General features: G+C 29.7%; 1 protein-coding gene across 1 annotated transcript; it reads right to left on the bottom strand.

The window, feature by feature from the left end:
* Positions 1 to 12,375: 12,375 nt before the first annotated feature.
* LOC135926841 (uncharacterized) lies at positions 12,376 to 13,520 on the bottom strand. Its single transcript, XM_065462772.1, has 4 exons — positions 13,269 to 13,520; positions 12,934 to 13,182; positions 12,717 to 12,823; positions 12,376 to 12,463 (listed from the first exon to the last, which is right to left on the bottom strand). The coding sequence occupies exons 1-4, from the start codon at positions 13,518 to 13,520 to the stop codon at positions 12,376 to 12,378; spliced, it is 696 nt and encodes a 231-aa protein (XP_065318844.1).
* Positions 13,521 to 20,439: the final 6,919 nt, after the last annotated feature.

The raw sequence follows: 20,439 nt of genomic DNA, 5'->3' as shown, positions 1-20,439 counted from the left end.
TGCTAAAAGAATTTATGGAGGTAAATAGAAAATTAACTAAATATTTGTCGAGGGATCTTTCGACAAATTTTGCAGATAGAAATCCTGAAATCCCTATTTCCCAATTTCATAAGATTTTCCATCCTATGTTTATCATTCTTTTCAGGGCCGGGTTACCTTAGTCTATATATAGTCATAAAATATTTTTACAAGATAGGAGGTTAATTTTAATAAAATAAAATAGCCTGGAACAAATATGAAATATATTTTTATTTTTTATTAGTTCATATAAAATATAATAAATAACTTATACATTAATATAAAAGCATGGTAATAATTTATCCCAAACAAGTATAAGAAAATTATTTATAAAAAGCAAGTAGACATATAGTTAATATTCCTCTATTATATAGAATTAGTTACTAGGTAAAATTCCACTTTTACAGACATTTTTGACAGTTAGAGAATATATTACTGTTAATATTTTAACAAATTTTACTAATTAATGCTCTTGATTAGCAACAATTTGCATTCAATCATTTAACGCCATCTATTTATTTTATTAAAAAATGATATTAAAAATTAATCTTCATATTATTTATCCCACAATGTCTTTAAAAGATATTTTCTGATGTCCTTATCAATATTTTATGGATTTCTGTAGTATATATAATTCGCTATATTAGTAAGAATTACTTGATTGTCATATGATAATTGATAAAATTAGATATACTGTAAATCTACGACATATAATATTCCACTGTTTGTATTGTGCTTTATTTATGATTTAATTTTATCGATAGTTTTATAATTATATTATACTTTTATTAAGATAAATAAATTAAAATTACTCACTTTATAAAAAAATTATATTTGATATATTATATTACTATTAATAATTATAATACATTTCACTTTTGTCTTAAGACTTATCTTTGGCTTATATTCTATTTCTTAAAAATATTTTTGGTTCACTTTTTTTATATATAAATGCTTTTTTCCAAAAATTTTATAAATTATGATGAATAGCCTTATAGAAAAATATCAACTTTTACATTCTTTCTTTCAAATTATTGTTTAAGATATATGCATACATTTTTTGGGATCAGGGAGTAGGGGGAGGACTAAGGGAGATATTTTTTATTAGCTTAAAATGATATTCACAAAAACTGATAAATTTCTGAAGGGGGGAGGGGAATTTCCTCTTGCCCCCCCCTTTTCCCCTGGCTACGCCTATAGAATTTATGGGTGTAAATAGAAAAATATAAATTTTATATCCTCACCTATGGCACAAATAGATATAAGGGTGAATAGAAAAATATAAACTTATAACCTCATCTATGGTGCCAATAAAATTTATAAGGGTAAATATAAAAATATAAACTTTATAACCTCATCTATGGTGCTACTAGAATTTATTGGGGTAAATAGAAAAATACAAACTTATAACCTCATCTATGGTGCTAATGGAATTTATGGAGGTAAATATAAAATATATTTCTATATTAAGAATACCATATATTTTATTAATAATTTGAAAACCATGTCTAACAGCCATTTTTATTTCGAATATTTAAAAAACAAAAATTTAACCCTTCAATACTCCGGTGAAAAAAATGACGTTAGTACTCGGATGGGGTTTAATAGATCCCAATATCAAATGTATATCTCCAGTTATATATTATTTTTATTTAATATTTGGATATAAGATAGAACTAACTTTAGACTTGATAAAATATTTATTTATTTTTATTTTTTAAGCTTAGATTAAAGATGATGAGGATAATTATAATTTGTGCCAAAATTTTCTAAAAAAGCTTACTTTTTTTAAATTTCAAATATTAAATTAAAAAATTAAATTAGCTATCATATAATCATGATAATTCATAATATGGATCTTTATTCTTCAATATAAAAAAAAATTACACTAATACATTCAAACATAAAAAAAATTTAGAACATTGAAATATGTTACATTTAATACATAAAACATTAATGTGTGTTCTAAACATAAATTTATTTTACATATTTGAAAAAAAAAATTTTGTTTTTTTTATTTTGATGGTTAGATTTAAAAATTCCAGCTAAATAAAGATTTTCCAATAATGTCTTGAATTGTGTTACATCACCCTCTCTAGTAGCACACTTTCATATTATTCAGTATAGTTTTTACATATAATTTTAATTTTTCATTGGTATGATAAATAATCTCTTCGATCATTTTTGTGTTATGAACAAGTTAAAACATTTTTCTGGAGTGTCAGCTTCTTCCCTTATTCTTTTACTCCTGGCAGATGAATAACTAAATTTTGTTGATGAGTTCTTATTCTTTGATTGGGAAGATCCTTTTTCCATTTAGTAAACTTATTTTTTTTTAGTTAATTTTAAGAGAAATATACTCTGATAAATGATTTCATATTTACCTAAATAATATTAAGTTTATTGTCTTCAACTAACATTTCTTCTTCATCTAATTTAGATTGTGTATTATGATCGCTATCATATATAAAATCTTCATCCTCACTATTAATTATATTGTCATCACATAAAATAAAATGATATTACATCTTAAATAATTATATATTTAGTTTCAGAATCTGCAAAAATCTATAAATGATAAATATAATTTGAGAAATGAGTCAGCTGGTGAAAAAAAATACTAAAATAACTCCACCAGAGAAAATCTTTTCCTCTTCTTTTTCATATATCTCATTCAAAATATAAGATATTTAAATTTTGTTTTAATAAATTTTATAATATAGTAGTATATATTTATAATTAAAAAAAAATTCTTAAAAAATTACAAATTTACTCTGGTGGGGTCTCACAAACCCCAATCAGTCACAAAATGCTTATATCTTAAAAACTACTGAACCAAAATATATGAAATTTGGAATATAGATTCTAAGATATATTTGATGTGAAGCTACTGAAGAATCCAAATCTTAAATATTTAACCGTTTTTATGTAATATCATTTCTAGCAGGCCTGGGATTTCATATACCCCACCAGAGTATTGAAGGGTTAAAACATTAAATAATTTCAACATTTCGATTTAAAATAACCAAAATCAATCACATTGTGTAAATACAGTTAACGATATATAATACAAACCAAATTTTTTTTCGAGGTTTTTTTTAGAAATATTTTCACAACGATAAATGGTACCAATTAAGACACATATCCCGCATGACTGATAAATCATCATTTAATAATATATGAGATTCTTGGCATGGCCATGGTTTTGTTAGTATATTTTATATAAATTTTGAAGTTTTTTCCAAGCATTCAGTGTAAAATGGGTTTTCAGGATATCGATATCTACATCGTTATTTTCTAGGCATCGCATATCATATCGATTGTTGTTTTAACTAGTATATCATCACTGCAAACTAATATACTATTTCCAATTTTCTCAATTGCATTTAATTTACATACTTTGTTTAAAATCCACAAAGATTTTCTCATTTCTGTTGATAAAAATATATAAATATCTAATAAAAATAATTTACTGCCAAGATTGTTAACAATATCTGGTGTATTTTCCGAGAACTCTTGTAAATCCGATTATCTATATAAAAATATAACCAATAAAAAAAAATAAATATAAAAACTTGAATTTATTTTATCCTTTAATAAGAAATCAATAAATTCTTTCTGCGAATTTTGTGGTATAAAATAGTGAATTAAAAATCAATATTTTGATATTTGGTAGTTGAGCTAAAATAATTGAAGTTATTCTTTTTAAAATTCCGTTTTAATTAAAAAGGTGTGATTAATAATGTGGGAATAATAGTCACCGTAGACGACGAATTTTTTTTCGCACGTCAATACCGCGAAACTTTTACCGCGAAATGAATTATCGCGAATGTCGATTACCGCGAAAAGATATTATAGCGAATGCATTACCGCGAATGCATTATAGCGAATGTATCATAGCGAATATATTAGCGCGAATGCATTATAGCGAATGCATTACCGCGAAAATATTATAGCGAATGCATTACAGCGAATGTAATACCGCGAATGCATCATCGGGAATATCATAGCGAATGTATTATAGCGAATGTATTATAGCGAATGTATTATAGCGAATATATTAGCGCGAATGCATTATAGCAAATGCATTACCGCGAAAACATTATAGCGAATGCATTACAGCGAATGTAATACCGCGAATGCATTATAGCGAATTCATCATAGCGAATGTATTATAGCGAATGTCGATTACCGCGAAAAGATATTATAGCGAATGCATTACCGCGAATGCATTATAGCGAATGTATCATAGCGAATATATTAGCGCGAATGCATTATAGCGAATGCATTACCGCAAAAATATTATAGCGAATGCATTACAGCGAATGTAATACCGCGAATGCATTATCGGGAATGCATCATAGCGAATGTATTATAGCGAATATATTAGCGCGAATGCATTATAGCGAATGCATTACCGCGAAAACATTATAGCGAATGCATTACAGCGAATGTATTATCGCGAATGTATCATAGCGAATGTATTAGAGCGAATACATTACAGCGAATGCATTATCGCGAATGCATTACAACTAACATTATCACAATGCAATAGTGATTTATATTTGACAAAATTATATATAACCCATTTATTAAGTTCCAAAAAACCAGAGAACCAGCTTAATTGTCTATATTTATTTAAAGTAGCGTTTTAAAATTATTTACCTCTAAAACACGTCACTTGTTATTTATGAAATTCGTATTTTATTAAGAAATATGTGGAATTTGGTATACTCAATTTTTTTAACGATTAGATTAAGTCGTTTTTTACAAAAGACCCTATTAATAAATATTTTAATATTTTATATTTTAAGATTGATTCTAGTAAAAGTTAATTTTTGCCCCAACAAGCCCCAAATCCCAGGCTTGTAGATTATATTGGTTTATTAAGTCTCCTATAGGATAATTGTTATTATCAATAATACACCATTTGTATATAAATAATTCATAAAAAATTTCAAAATGTGATATTTTATTTAAAAAAATGTTTAAGTTTTAATGAATTTTTTAATTTTTTTTCTAATTCTTTTGATTATCAACCACCAGAAAAGGTAAAAGTTAAAGGGGAAAAAATAGAATTTAAAGCTATAATAGCCAATGAATACTTATTATATCATATTTTTAAGCATAATATAATTAATTCGACCTAATTCTACTAGCCCCTAGTTACTGATTTGATTAACCCTTTCCAGCGCTAAAAAAATATGTTGATAATTTTTAAAATTTTTTAAATAAGATTAGATGAAGGGGAACATTGGATTGAGACCTCTATCTTATTAAATCTTTTGTAATCGTCAAAATTATTAATTTTATAGCTTTAAAACATAAAATCTTATCTTTTTAAATTTAAACATTGTTAAATTTAAAAATAATAAATGCCAACTCCAGTTTCAAATATAAATCTTAAGATAAAAAATATATTTAATTATATATTTTGGTGGTTTCAATAGAGATGATATGTGAATTTAGTTCAAATTTAATATTTTGTAAGTTATTTTCAAATCATATTATTCTGCCTGAAAGGGAATGCCTACAATAAATATTTTTAAACATAATGATTATGAGACTTTCTGAAATGGGAAAAGAAGATTTTTTAATTTCATATTCTGTCTATTTAATTATTTTTAAATCTCACTGTGCAAATTGGTTTATTATTCATGATACGGTTTAAAACAATTTCAACTTTAAAAGAGACAGAAGGCCACAAATCCATATTTTTATGCCGTTTAATATTATAGTGAAAAACATTTTAATTATGCTTTAATATTATTTACTTATCTTAAATTCCGTATAAAACAATTTATAAAATACAGAGAAAATATTCAAAATAACGAAATTTGAAAATTTAGGGCAGGGCTTTAAATAATCAGAGCTAAAAAATGCAGACCGAAGAACACAGGTATATTAATTTACGACATTTATATTATTTATTTTATTACTAATTATGACATTGAAATATGTTAAATTCAATTTTGTCTGTACTGTAAAAAATAGCTAAATATTAATAAAAGTATAATTTTTTTTGGCGTTGATAAAGCTATCCTTTCAAAAATAACCCAGCGGCTGAAATAATATTTTTCTATTAAAATCTTTAGACATTTTTGGAATTGGATAAAAATAAAGTTATTACCAAACTATAATTTACTTCTGGCACCTTACTTTAAAAAGATGAAAGGTGCAATAATTCTTTTTCAATTTTTTTAAAGATTTATATAAGTTAATTGATGATACTACGAAATAAAATTTATAAATAGATTACATGACTTGTTTATTAACTCATATTTTGTTATATTTTATTACTCTAAAATAATAATTTAATTTTTTTTAAAGGAACCCTAACTGAACTTGGGATCTAGACTAGTGCCTGAAATCTAACTCGTTATATTAAAATTTATTAATGTTTACAGCCCTTAATATTTTTGATTAGTAATTTTTTTAAATCTCACTTTCGCGTTTCAATTTATATATAGAATTTAATTTTATTTATAAAACTCTTCATATATTATTAAAGATCAATTCACTATATTGCCACAATATACAAATGTTGTATTATTGATAATAACAATTATCCTATAGGAGACTTAATAAACCAATATAATCTACAAGCCTGGGGTTTGGGGCTTGTTGGGGCAAAAATTAACTTTTACTAGAATCAATCTTAAAATATAAAATATTAAAAATATTTATTAACGTATAACTTAAGTTAAGTGTTTGTTGGGCTATCTCATGGTATTTAATAAATTCAATTATAAATTGTAAAGCTTATGATGATATTGACAAAAACGACTACTAGCCCTATTCCTACTATTGGAAGAAAGTTGATAATGAGATCAAAAATTTTGATTATTTACCGGGCGGCTAAAAAACGTCGCGTTTTGAAATCTTATTAACTCCGAAACGTGTCATTCGTTTTTTATGAAATCTCCTGTCTTAATATTCTCAAAATATATAATTTAAAGTGGTTTTTAGAAAATTAAGATTAAAAAAATGTAGTCGTACATATATATTTTTAAAGATTTCCTTTAATTCATAAACTATAAGATAAAAACAAAATATTTTAAATTTTATAAAGTGGCTTTTAGAAAATTAAGATAAAAAAATGTAGTAGGACATATATATTTTTAAAGATTTCTTCAAATTCATAAACTATAACATAAAATATTTTGGCATTATTAAACAAATCTCATTATTAAATACCACTAACAATATAAACATACGATAATTTTTCTAAATTATGTATTTTATCAAAGATCTGATAATGATGAAATTTTGACATGAGAATAAAAATTGGAATCAAGTTTAATTCCTGAATTCTCTAGGAAAAAGTGAAATATTAATCCAGTTTACCAAGCTAACCCCATGGTTATCATATAACTCATCAATCTCCTTTTGTTTTTCAACTAAGATTTTATCAAGCAAAACCATAGATTCGTAATACGAATTTCACTAGAATTTATAAGATACCTACCCGATTTCTTGATGTTACCTGCCATATTGGTAGACATTTTTTGTTTATTCCACAAAGTAAGACAATTTTGGAAAGAACTTTGTGATAGTATTTTATGTTATCAGTTAAAGCTAAAAAATTTCTGATGCCCATAATTAGGGGAGACCGGTGTTATAATGAAACCAGGGTTATAGTGAGAGTGGCTTTATTTTCTAGAGTATTAAACTCTAAGAGATAATTTTTTACCAAAACTATATACTTATATATTGCATATGCGGCTATAATTTTTATTTCTATCAAACCGCTTGAAGAATTTTTATAATGCTTTATATCATTCGTACCTTCAAAAGTAACTTTTTACACTTTTACTATTTTTCAAAAATAAAGATTAATATACAATTTTACCACACAAAAATCATTTTATATAAAAGAAAAAATCCTATTTTATAGAATAACAATTTACCCGAACAAAATTGATAATATAAATATTTCAAAATATGATCTTAATCAAAGTGGTGGTACTGGGGCTATTTTTATGGGGCTAGGTAGAACCTTTTTTTTTGCTATTTTTTAAAAATTTGACATGGAAAAAAAAGTCAAGGAGAGACCAACTAAAAGAAAAAAAATCGAAAAATGTTATTATATGATAAATAATTGTTTGGTATACAAATAAATTATATCAAGCATAACAATCAAGACTGCTTTCAATGTCACTTTGCAATTTTATTGTTTTTTTATTTTGCAAAGATTGTGAATGTTTTAAATGATTTTATATAACACTTTTATGTTTTAAATCATTAAATATATCCTAATAAAAAAATATATAACTTTTATATATGGAAAATTAAGCAGAGTTTATAATAGCCTCGACCAAGGGCTTGTTCGTCCCCGGGTAGGGTTCACTCGGTTACCAAAAAAAATTCCAGGAAAAATGATATTTTGAAAAAATTATTAGAGATGTATTTTTGAAATTTAAACATATCATAAAATTAATAGAGCTGAACAAAATGAGATATTTTTTATTAAAAATGATAAAGTACTTATAATTTTCTTAAGGTTTGCCTTTAGGGTTTGCCATAACCCTGTTCTCCCCTACAAGTTTTCAATAAATTAAAAAGAAAAAACTTGATGTTTAATATTTAAAATGATTAGATGAAAAAGAGAAATCTATTTTATTACTTAGAATCTTTTTTATATATTTTGAGTCAAAAAAAAGAAAAGCCTTAGCCTTAATTTCAATAAAAAAATGTTTTTAGAGCCAATCCCCATTTTAACTTAATTTTCAGATTCAACTAAGTCAGTCGAAAAGTCGATAAATATAAAATTGTAACTTTCATGAAACTCCATTCACGATATGGTATTCGCTATAATGCATTCGCTATAATGCATTCGCTATAATGCATTCGCTATAATGCATTCGCTATAATGCATTCGCTATAATGCATTCGCTATAATGCATTCGCTATAATGCATTCGCTATAATGCATTCGCTATAATGCATTCGCTATAATGCATTCGCTATAATGCATTCGCTATAATGCATTCGCGATAATTCATTCGCTATAATGCATTCGCTATAATGGATTCGCTATAATGCATTCGCTATAATGTATTCGCGATAATTCATTCGCTATAATACATTCGCTATGATGCATTCGCGGTAATATATTCGCGATAATGCATTCGCGATAATTCATTCGCTGTAATGTATTCGCTATAATACATTCGCGATAACATTTTCGCGGTATTACATTCGCGCTAATACATTCGCTATAATATTTTCGCTGTATTATATTCGCTATAATGCATTCGCGGTAATGCAATCGCTATATTATATTCGCGATAATGCATTCGCTGTAATGCATTCGCTATAATATCTTTTCGCGGTAATCGACATTCGCGATAATGCATTCGCGATAATACATTTCGCGCTAAAATTTTCGCGGGATTGACATGTAACCATTTTTTTTAGGTGGGTAGGCGTAGAAATTTGAGGTGGCTAAGCATCCAGTGAAAATCCTGTCATATAGATGCTGATTAATGGTTAGGCATTTTTTATATTTGGGTGTAGACAGTGTCTACATGGCCGAGGTGGGTAGGAGACAAATGTCCCCAAAATATATTGGCATTTTAGGAGTTAAGTATAGATTTTTGGGGTAGATATTTTTTTTGAGGGTAGACATTAATTTTTAGGGGGTTAATATTGATTTTTGAGGGATAACTTATGATTTGTATTATATTCTTTTAAAATTCAATAATTGATATTATTATGATGTTTATGGTTGATTTTTTTCTGACAAATGTCAATTAAAAAGAGATCTGTCTATTAACAAATAATAAAAAACCATAAATTTTTCTTTTATTTTTGAATATTAAGTGAATTTTTTTTACCATAATATCTTACAATTTCACAAGTAAAATATAAATATTATTCTTATTTATTAATTTTTTAAAAGTATAGAGATTAACATATATGATTAATTTTAATAATAAATTTCAGTAAGAAAATAATAAATCAAAGAGGTCTGCATTGGGCGGGTTTTTGGACCATAAGCCCGCCCGCCCAATGTATAAAAATATACCCGCCGGCCTATTAGTCTAAAATTTCTTACCCACTTTAAAAATTTTTTTTAACCCAAGTCCGCTATTATAAAATTTAATTATGGACATTTCAATTTTTTAAGTCTCTAATAAAAAAATTTCAGCTTTACACCTCTTCAAAAATTTTATAATTTAGGAAATACTATATTAAGCATAAAAAAATATTCAATTTAAATTATGGATAATTTATTTGATCAAATAAAATATTTATGAAAAAAATATAAATATAAATTTGATATAGCAATTATAATGCAAAAATAATAATTAATCGACATTTTCTGGATTCAAACACGTTCTTCTTTGTTCCAAAAACCTTCCATCAATGCTAAATACTCATTCAAAATAATAACTAGTAGCAGGAATTGCCAATATTTTACTTGCTAGTCTTGATAGTTTTGGCAAATTTCTTTCTTCTGGTTTCCATCAATGTAGGATATCCGTTTGAAGTATATTATCTTCCTCAAGTGAGATCTTTAAGTAAAAGTGAAACGTATAATAATAAATTTAAAAAGAAATTTATAATTTTAATTAATTGGAAATGACTGTTCACGGTGTGGAAGAACTCACACCTCATTCCAATGGTTTGAATCAAGGGTGAAATGTTACAATTGCCAAAAGCTACATGTTATTCAAGATGACAATAAATAATCAGATTCAAATAATAACATATCTCAAATTGGTAGAAATAGTGCTAAGATATCCGTTAGGATAAATGGAGTACCGATTGAATTTGATTATGATACGGGCGCACAGGTATAGGTAATTGGACAAAAATACTGGGATGAAATTGGCAGACCAAAACTTGGACCAACAAAACCATTGTCAGTTTATGGCAATCAACAACTGGACGTCCTTGGTGAACTATTGTAAGAGTGCGACTTGAATATATGCAGATCATTACCGATTGTGATTACCCGTTCATATCATATCACTATTTGAACTACCATGGATTTTTTTTCTCTTTAGCTTTCACCGCTTCTGGTGGTAAGCTCCATCAATATCTCTTTCCACCTTATGTTATTCATACTATCACTTTTATCTAATTTATACTTCTTCATATTGGATCTAACTTTATGGCCTCCTTGAAGTTTTGGCTTACCTCTTTTACGTTTGCCCATCACTTCCAAACTCTTAACCTTATTTCCTATGTAGTTCATAGGCCTTCTCATTGTGTGCCCATACCACCTAAGTCTGTTCACCATTATCTTAGTCTTAATAGGCACTACCTTTAAACTTCGTAGTATTCTTGTACTTCGCACCTTATCCTTTCTTGATATTCCAGCAATTATCCTCAGCATTCTCATCTCTATAGTTTGTAGACTTCTCTCGTCTTATTCTTTGGATGGCCATGTTTCCTAACTATTGTACTATGGAACTGTAAATTTTTCCTTTCAATTTGTGTGGGATTCTTTTGTCAAAAAGCACTCCAGATAAAGATCTCCACTTTAATCACCCTTGATTAATTTTACTCTTGATCTCTTTCTCTATCGTGCCGATTGTTTGTATAGTGGAGCCCAAATATTTGCAGCTTTTAATTGCCGATATCTGCCATTCATTTATATCAATGCTCTCTGTTTCATCTTCTCCTATCACCATATACTGCGACTTTTCTCTATTTACTTTTAGTCTGTGCTTTTCTAGCATATTTATCCAACTCACTAATCTTTCTTTCATTTCATCCTTGGATACGGCAAGTATCACAATTTCATCTGCAAATATCATATTCCACGAGAGGTATAAACTGTGATAATCCATCTATTACTGTTATGAAGAGAAGTGGGCTGAGAGCCGACTTTTGATGAACTCCCTCGGCTATTGTGGAGCCTGTTGAAGTACCAGTTGTGCTACGGACCATTGTTGTATGGCCCATATACATATCCTGTATTATTCTTATATATTTTTCGGGAACTTTGCTGTGGCATAACGCCAACCAGATAGGTTTTCTTTGGTTCCTATTGAAGGCCTTTTCATAGATCGAGGAAACCATGTGTAGCCTTTTGTTCTTTTTTTCTGTATTTTTCGCTCATTTGCCTAATTGCGTAGATTGCATCAGTCATTGATTCCAGGTATAAAGCCAAACTGAGTCTCTCCTATTTCTATTATGTTTCTTAACCTTTTTTCTATTTATTTTTCTTAGAGTTTAAAACAGTATGACATTAGTTTTATACCCCTGTAATTTTGTCAATTGTGTGGATCCCCTTTATTTTTGAAGATAGGAACTAGATAGCTCTGCCTTCATTTTCGAGGAATCTCTTCTTTTCCCAGTATTTTATTGTACAGATTTGTGAGGAAATGTATTTCATCATTTCCTAGTCTTTAAGGCTTTCTATTGGAATATCATCTGGACCCCTAGCTTTGTTTTTTTCATATGCCTGAGGCATCTGATTACTTCTTGTTCTGTTTTTGGTTGTACAAAGTTTTGAGTTTTACAAAGGGAGTGTTCATCTAGGTGTAGTATGTGGGGATTAAAGTTGAAAGCTCCTGAAAATATTCTTTCCATCTATTCATTATTTCTTTTTCCTTTATTATCAATTTCCCATCTTTATTTTTGATTACTTTCGGAGCTCCGTTTATATCCCTAGAATTCTTTTCTCGCTGTTTGGCTAATCTGTATATTTTATTTTGCCCTTCTTTGGTATGTAGTTCATACATGTCATCGTATGCCATAGCTTTGGCCCTAGCCACCGCCTTTGTAGCTATTATCTTGGACTTTTTGTAATTAGTCTTGTCATCTGGTTTTTTTGATTTGTACCATCTCTTTTATAGTGGTTTGTACATCGTATGATTTGTTGCCTGCCCTTGTCAAGCCTAATATCGATTTGGCAGTGTCTATTAATCTGGATGAAAGTCAACATTTTTTCACTGACTTGTGAGGAATCTTTTGTTTCAATGTTTGCATTGATTGCAAAGGCATCTGTCATTGATTTTAATCTACAACATTTGATGCATTGTTCAAGTTTTATCTTGTTTTGAGAGTTATTTGTGATGTGTAAATCCATGACTAGTAGCTTGTGTTGAGCAGCAATATCTTTTCCTGGGGTGACTTTGCAGTCTATTACATCTTTTAATCTCTGCGCGAGATAAGCATGTAATCTATCTGGGTTTTCCTTGTACCACTTTCATATGTTATTAAATGACTGTCATTTTTCTTATAGTAGGTGTTGGTTAAGGCAATATCGAAGGCTTGCGCAAATTTTAGTACATGCTCTCCTTCATCATTTCTTCCATCATATCCAAAGCCACCATGATGCCTTTTGTAGCTATCTCTTGCTTTTCCCACATGCGCATTTAAGTCACCACCTATTATGACTAGGTCATCCTTAGGGATTTCCATTACAGCTTCATCAAGGATAGCTCTAAAGTCATTTTTCTCCTTTTCCTCGCAACCAATTTGAGGAGCATATACTGAAAGTATGTGTAGTATTGATTGACCAATGCAGAGGTTTATCTTCATTAGTCTATTAGAGATCCTGTTGACTTCTACTACTGAGGAGGTTAGATCTTGACTGAGGATGATACCGACACCGTTCCTATTGCTAACAGTTCAATTATAGTACAATTTATACCCATCTCCAATCATTAAAGTCTTCTGACCTTTCCATTTCGTCTCTTGTATGCACGCTTTATCAACTTTTCTCTTATTCAACATTGATGCCAATTCTCTCGTCTACCTTTAAGTGTACCAATATTCAAACTTGCTAACCTTGTCTTCTTTGCTTTGACCTTTAATTTACTTTTCGCAGGATGGAGGTCTACACCCTGCACGTCGCTTGTAGGAAACGCCCTAGCCTATATATTCATATTCATTCGTTTCCTTCATTTTGTTTATTGGATAAGTTTAGAACCTGGCTGTCCAAGCCTGTCGGTGACCAGGGTGTCATCTCTAAGCTCCGGAATTTATCTTATTATATGTCTTTACACATCAGTCATCGAAGATAAACCTGAAAACTTTACGTTCCTTACCAGATTGAACCTGAGACCTTCTGTTTCCAAGCATACATCATAACCCACTGGGCAACCCTGGCAATATTTGAACTACCATGGATACTGGCATTTAAAAAAAAATTCCACGACAAGGTACCATACGCAGTATCACAAGTAAAGATGTTATAGCAATTGATAAACAAATTGATGTCATGATGACAGAATTTGTCAGTGTTTTCGATGATAAACATAGAAGAGTGAATGATATGTTAGTTAGCATATATCTGAGTGAGGCAGCAAGGCCGAGTCTATAGAATACCTTTTCCATTACGAAAACCAATTGAAATAGAACTTGATAGATTGATTAAATCAGGAATATTCAAGGAGATTGAATATGACGACATAAACTTGCGCAAAACAAATGGACAATTCAGGATTTATGCGGATTTTAAGGTTACATTTAACCTATTTATCTTATATGATTACCATATAATACCAACTGTGGATGACCTATTGGCCAAATTAGAAGGGGCGTTGAAATTTACTGTCAATAATTTAAAAGATGCTTATTAGCAGCTACCAATAAAAGTGAGCTCAAAGGAATACCTAAAACTATTACATCCCATATTGATTATTTTCGATATCAATGTATGCCTTTCAGCATTTTTAGTGGGCCGACTATTTTCCAACGATATAGATAATCTATTACAGGACTGCCAAATGACAGGAATATACCTGGACAATATTATCATATCGGGAAAAAATGATGTAGAACATTTAAACAATGTGAAATTAATGAAATTAAAAAAGGTTGGCATGAAGGCAAAATGGGCGAAAATACGTTTTTTTAAAAGAATCAGCTTCTTTTCCAGGATTTGTAATAGATAAAATGGAATGCACCCAGTGAAAGAAAAAATAGATGCTATTCGAAGGATACCAAATCCTAAGAATATACACCAATTGCGATCTTTTTTAGGACTTGGGAATTAACAAGAGAGATTTTTACCATATTGCATGTTATTGCCAATCCACTGCATAAATTAACAAGCATTAAAAGTTCCTGGGTTTGGTCTGACAGGGAACAAGATGTATTGATAAAATAGAGCAGCTTTTGTCAACATTAAAACTTTAATTCCGTATTCGTCAAATTTACCAATTATATTGGAATGCGTCCCATCCTACACTGGTTTAGGATTATATTGCAAACAGATAACTAGCCTTTGTCGAATAACGCGCTGGCCACGGAAAATGTCAGCATATGATTTGATTTATCGTCCAGGAAAGGAAAACATAATGGCTGATACATTATCTAAACTGCCAGTAGCAAGTATGGAGTCAAATAACGATCAGAAACATGCATCAAAAATTTGAGCTATAAATTTGCTCGATATAAATCTTCTTCAAGTTAAACTCCAGAAAAAAACAAGGAAAGATAGATTGCTAAATAAAGTAATTAAAAACATTGAGTGAGGATGGATAGGGTTTGATGCGAAAAATGATGCAGAGTTAATTTGTTTTAATAATCGTAGCGAGGAATTTACAATAGATCGTGATGTCATTGAATGGAATGGAAAGTTGGTAATTCCAACCGCGTTGAGTAAATCACTATTTACTATTATACACAGAGGGTATCCAGGAATAAATGTTATGGATCAATTTTTAGAATGTATTGTTGGTTACCTTGCGATAAAGACATCGAACAACATGTTCATCAATATATGCCATGTTAAAGTAACCGGTCGATAATAAAGGAGCTCCTTTATATTCGTGGAACATCTCTAATATGCCATGGGGACTCATTCATCTAGATTTCGCGGGATCTATCGATTCGTATTCATGGTTAGTTTGAGTTGATGCACATAGTGCAGTCATTCATAGATGCCGATGAGAGAGACCAAGTCAACAATGAGCACGTTTTGGAGCACCAAGACAAATTGTGCCAGATAATGGCCCTCATATTTCTGGAGAATTTCGAAAATTCTGTTTAAAGAAAAATATTAAATTAACATATTCAACATCTTACCATCCCAAAACGAATGGTTTAGCTGAAAGAACAATACGAACACTTAAGAGTCGATATTTTGCCACTAGAAAAAATATTAGAGAGACAGAGGAAATTGATAACATACAGAAAGGGCTAGCACCAATCAATTAGACGTTCACCTGCAAAATTATTTTTGGGCGGCAATCTAAAAACTGGATTAGATTGGTTACCATATATATCAGAATGAGATGGAATAATTTAATATATGACAAAAGACAGCGCACGATGAACACATTTAAATGAGGGAATTCGAAACCCCACAACCTGTATGGGGACATAATGAAATCAATTCAGGTTGGAGAGGAGGAATTATAAAATCCAGAACTGGTAGATATTCCTATTTCGTAGAAAGTAAGGATAGAACGAGACAGCGCACGATGAACACATTCAAATGAGGGAATTCGAAACCCCACAACCTGTATGGGGACATAATGAAATCAATTCAGGTTGGAGAGGAGGAATTATAAAATCCAGAACTGGTAGATATTCCTATTTCGTAGAAAGTAAGGATAGAACGATAAGGCAGCGTGAATTGGATGTAACAAAAGAAATGGAGAGGTCAGGGAGTGAGGAAGAAATTGAAGAAATTACGTAGTCAGAAATAATTGAGAATTTGGAAAATGTAGAAGGATCAGCTATAGAGAGAGAGATAACGGCGTAACGGAAAAGACTGATGAAAATTCGGGTCAACAGAATATGTTTTTATTACCCCGAGAACTAGAAACAACAATGAGGGGTAAATCACAACAATTGAGGAAGCCTACACATCGTCTGATTGAGGAGATTTTAAATCTTAAGTGTGAGGAAATGTGATAAATACTATATAAGATATTATTATAATTCATACATTTTATATTACATTCTATTTAGATTATATCATCATGATGATTGACATTTTATATTTTCTAGTGAATGCAATAATAAAGTCATATGTAGTCTAATTCAATAAAGTAGTAAGCAGAATATTGTTCACGATATCCAGTCACCTGTGTGTGGTATCCCTTCACATGACTTGGATGTATTTACAAACAGACCCCAGTGACGATATCCTAGTTAAAATAGACTTTTCGAACTCCTTTAACCATCAAAGGCGGAGCGCGTTTCAAAATCCTATTCTCACTCTCTACCCAGAATCGCAATTTATCTTCGATTGCTGCTAGTCTCTTGCGCCTTCAATTTGGAGATAAATTGACTCCTTCTAGCTATGGAATATAACAAGGTGACCATCTCGGTTCCCTTTTGTTCTGTCTGGTCATTAATAGCTTGATACGAGACATAAAGGACCAATGCAAGCTTAATCTTTAAAATTGATATATCGACGACTGTATACTAGGATTCCCACCATATGAAGTGATGAAGGCAATCAAGATAATAAAAGCCAGCAAGAGCAGTTTGGGACTTTCGGCATTTTTAGTGGGCCGACTATTTTCCAACGATATAGATAATCTATTACAGGACTGCCAAATGACAGGAATATACCTGGACAATATTATCATATCGGGAAAAAATGATGTAGAACATTTAAACAATGTGAAATTAATGAAATTAAAAAAGGTTGGTATGAAGGCAAAATGGGCGAAAATACGTTTTTTAAAAGAATCAGCTTCTTTTCCAGGATTTGTAATAGATAAAAATGGAATGCACCCAGTGAAAGAAAAAATAGATGCTATTCGAAGGATACCAAATCCTAAGAATATACACCAATTGCGATCTTTTTTAGGACTTGGGAATTAACAAGAGAGATTTTTACCATATTGCATGTTATTGCCAATCCACTGCATAAATTAACAAGCATTAAAAGTTCCTGGGTTTGGTCTGACAGGGAACAAGATGTATTGATAAAATAGAGCAGCTTTTGTCAACATTAAAACTTTAATTCCATATTCGTCAAACTTACCAATTATATTGGAATGCGTCCCATCCTACACTGGTTTAGGATAATATTGCAACCCTTGGAATCATTGACCTTAACAACGATCTTATGTTTAATCAAACACCTTTTACTCTTTGATACATCTCAAATCTCCAATAGGTAAAGACGAGTCCTTTATCAAGTTCTTTGCCAATATTTCAATGCTCTATACACTATCGCACCTCCCAGCCCACCAAGCTTTCTTCCTATTGAAGAAATGCCTTCTAATTTCTAGAATTTTATATACACTCTGATAGTCGCGAATCTTCCAATATGATGTGCTTGAGATTAAGAGCCTCACAGAAGATATACTCAATCTTTAATTTGGGATCTATCTTGATTACAGGCTACCTTACCAACATTGCTACTGCAAGCAATTGATCACTCAAAATCTCTCTCATTAGTCTATCCTATCGGCGTTGGCAACTGCTTGCTATAGTTTGCAACTGCGTTGCATACCTAAAATGGGGGAGCCAACCTGAGGACCATTCTTTACTCTTCTCCATTCCGCAGCAGGTGGCTACAAATTTCTCAAGAATTTCTCATCACGAAATCTTGACCAGCTCCTAAGCAACGTGAGCTATGTTATGCCATTGATCAGACTCAATTGCGATATAGTGACACACTATCACCATATTGTCAAACATCGGTCAAATCTAAGTGTCGTCACTCTTTGCACTGCAAGCGTTTTAGAAACAATTCATTGAATCTAGTAAAATAATTCCCAGAAAAAAAATTTCCGGAATAACCGGAAATTAATTCCACGGGAACCAATATAATGTATAATGTTATGGCTTTATCCCGAACAAAGGTTTGGTGAATATTAAACAAAATAATATATATAAAATAAACGAATTGGATACCTAATCTCCGTGATATTATACAAAATATTATTATACGCTAAGGTAATGATAATGGCCAGCTCAAATTTTTTATTTTGGCCCGGATTTATAAACATACCATTTTTTGACCAGGATCTGCAATGCTTTAATTAAATCAAAATGTTTTTTAAATTCAAATTCCCTCGAAGATTTGAGGTTTTAAATAATTAAACGAAAGGTTAATAAATCTAGTTCACCAGTAGCGTACGCAGGAATTTGGTGTGGGGGGGGGGGGATAATTAAATTTTTTAAAATAAAATTATTGTTATTTAAAAATGTCAAGCATAAATTTATTAGGACTAATAACTATTTCTAATATACAAATTTAAATTAATATGAATTATAAAAAATTAAATATATAAACCGGTATATAAAAATAAATTTGATTTAAAAAATATTAGACGGATATAACCGGCGGCATATAAATAATTTAAATAAATCTGAATTATAAAATATTAAGTGGATATAACCAGGATATGATGACTATAAAATAAATAATCCATAATAGAAATTTAAATTTTTTTGAGCCTTTAAAATTTATTTATAAGGTATAAAAAATCTAAATGTTGGAAATATCAATAATTATATTTTTTATGTAAAAGAAAAATATATAAGACATTAAAAAATGATAGCACAAAAAATATTATAGAAACATTATATTTTTATAATGTAAAATCCAATCTTCGTTGGGAGTGGGCTAATTTTTCAATTATCTCATCCGTGTTTGGCGTCAAATGCCTATGAATATTCAAAAGGGCCAGACCATTCAACCTACTATCAGAAGTTGTACTTCTTAGGTACGTTTTTAATCTTCTTAAAGAAGAGAATGTTCTCTCATTAGTTGCAGTACTAATGGGAAGAGTTGCTAATATATATAATAATTTCAATATATTGGGAAAATAATCTAAAAGATGTTTGAAATGATGCAAAGCATCCATAGCATTTTTTGGGACTATATCAACCATAGTTAATCTTTTATACCATAGTTGGCATTCAGCTAATAAAGCATTATGATATACATTAATGTCTTCATGATAAAAATCTTTCAAATATTTTATTTTTTTTCTATCACCATCTGAAAAAGGTTCAGAGGGCTTTTGCGGAAGTAATATCTGCAGATTAATAAGTGCTTCTTGATGATTTAAAAACCTTTCATTTATTGGGTTATAAATGTATCCAAAAGAGGTATAAAGACATTTATTTTATAATATTCTTCTATTGACCCTATATTAATATTTGGACGATAAGTTTGCCTTACTGCAGGTCGAGGGAGACAAATATTGAACTCATATAGCTCTGCTTTTGATTCAACATTAACATATAAAATATGAAATTCCTCATCAGCATTAGCTCTAATTTCTTTGAGTTCTAATAAAATTGTCTCTGCTATTCTCATCATCTCAATCAAATCAATATCAGGTTTTTGAAAACTATTACATAAAATAGTTGTATAATTAAATAATTTATTAATACATTCTAATGCGAAAAAAAAAATTTGGTATAAGTATTGAATCCAGTAACTTGCTTGCTTCTGAAGAAATATCTCTTTCAGACCATTGTGATATTTCTGTAAGAGCATTAATAATCGGATCTTTTAACTCGATAAAAGCTC

This window comes from Gordionus sp. m RMFG-2023, chromosome 3 (genome assembly GCF_954871325.1).
Source record: "Gordionus sp. m RMFG-2023 chromosome 3, tfGorSpeb1-WG-v2, whole genome shotgun sequence".
In the NCBI taxonomy this organism is placed as follows: Eukaryota; Metazoa; Nematomorpha; class Gordioida; order Chordodea; family Parachordodidae; genus Gordionus; species Gordionus sp. m RMFG-2023.
The sequence above is the reverse complement of the archived record's forward strand: the minus strand, read 5'-3'. Positions and strand labels throughout refer to the sequence as shown.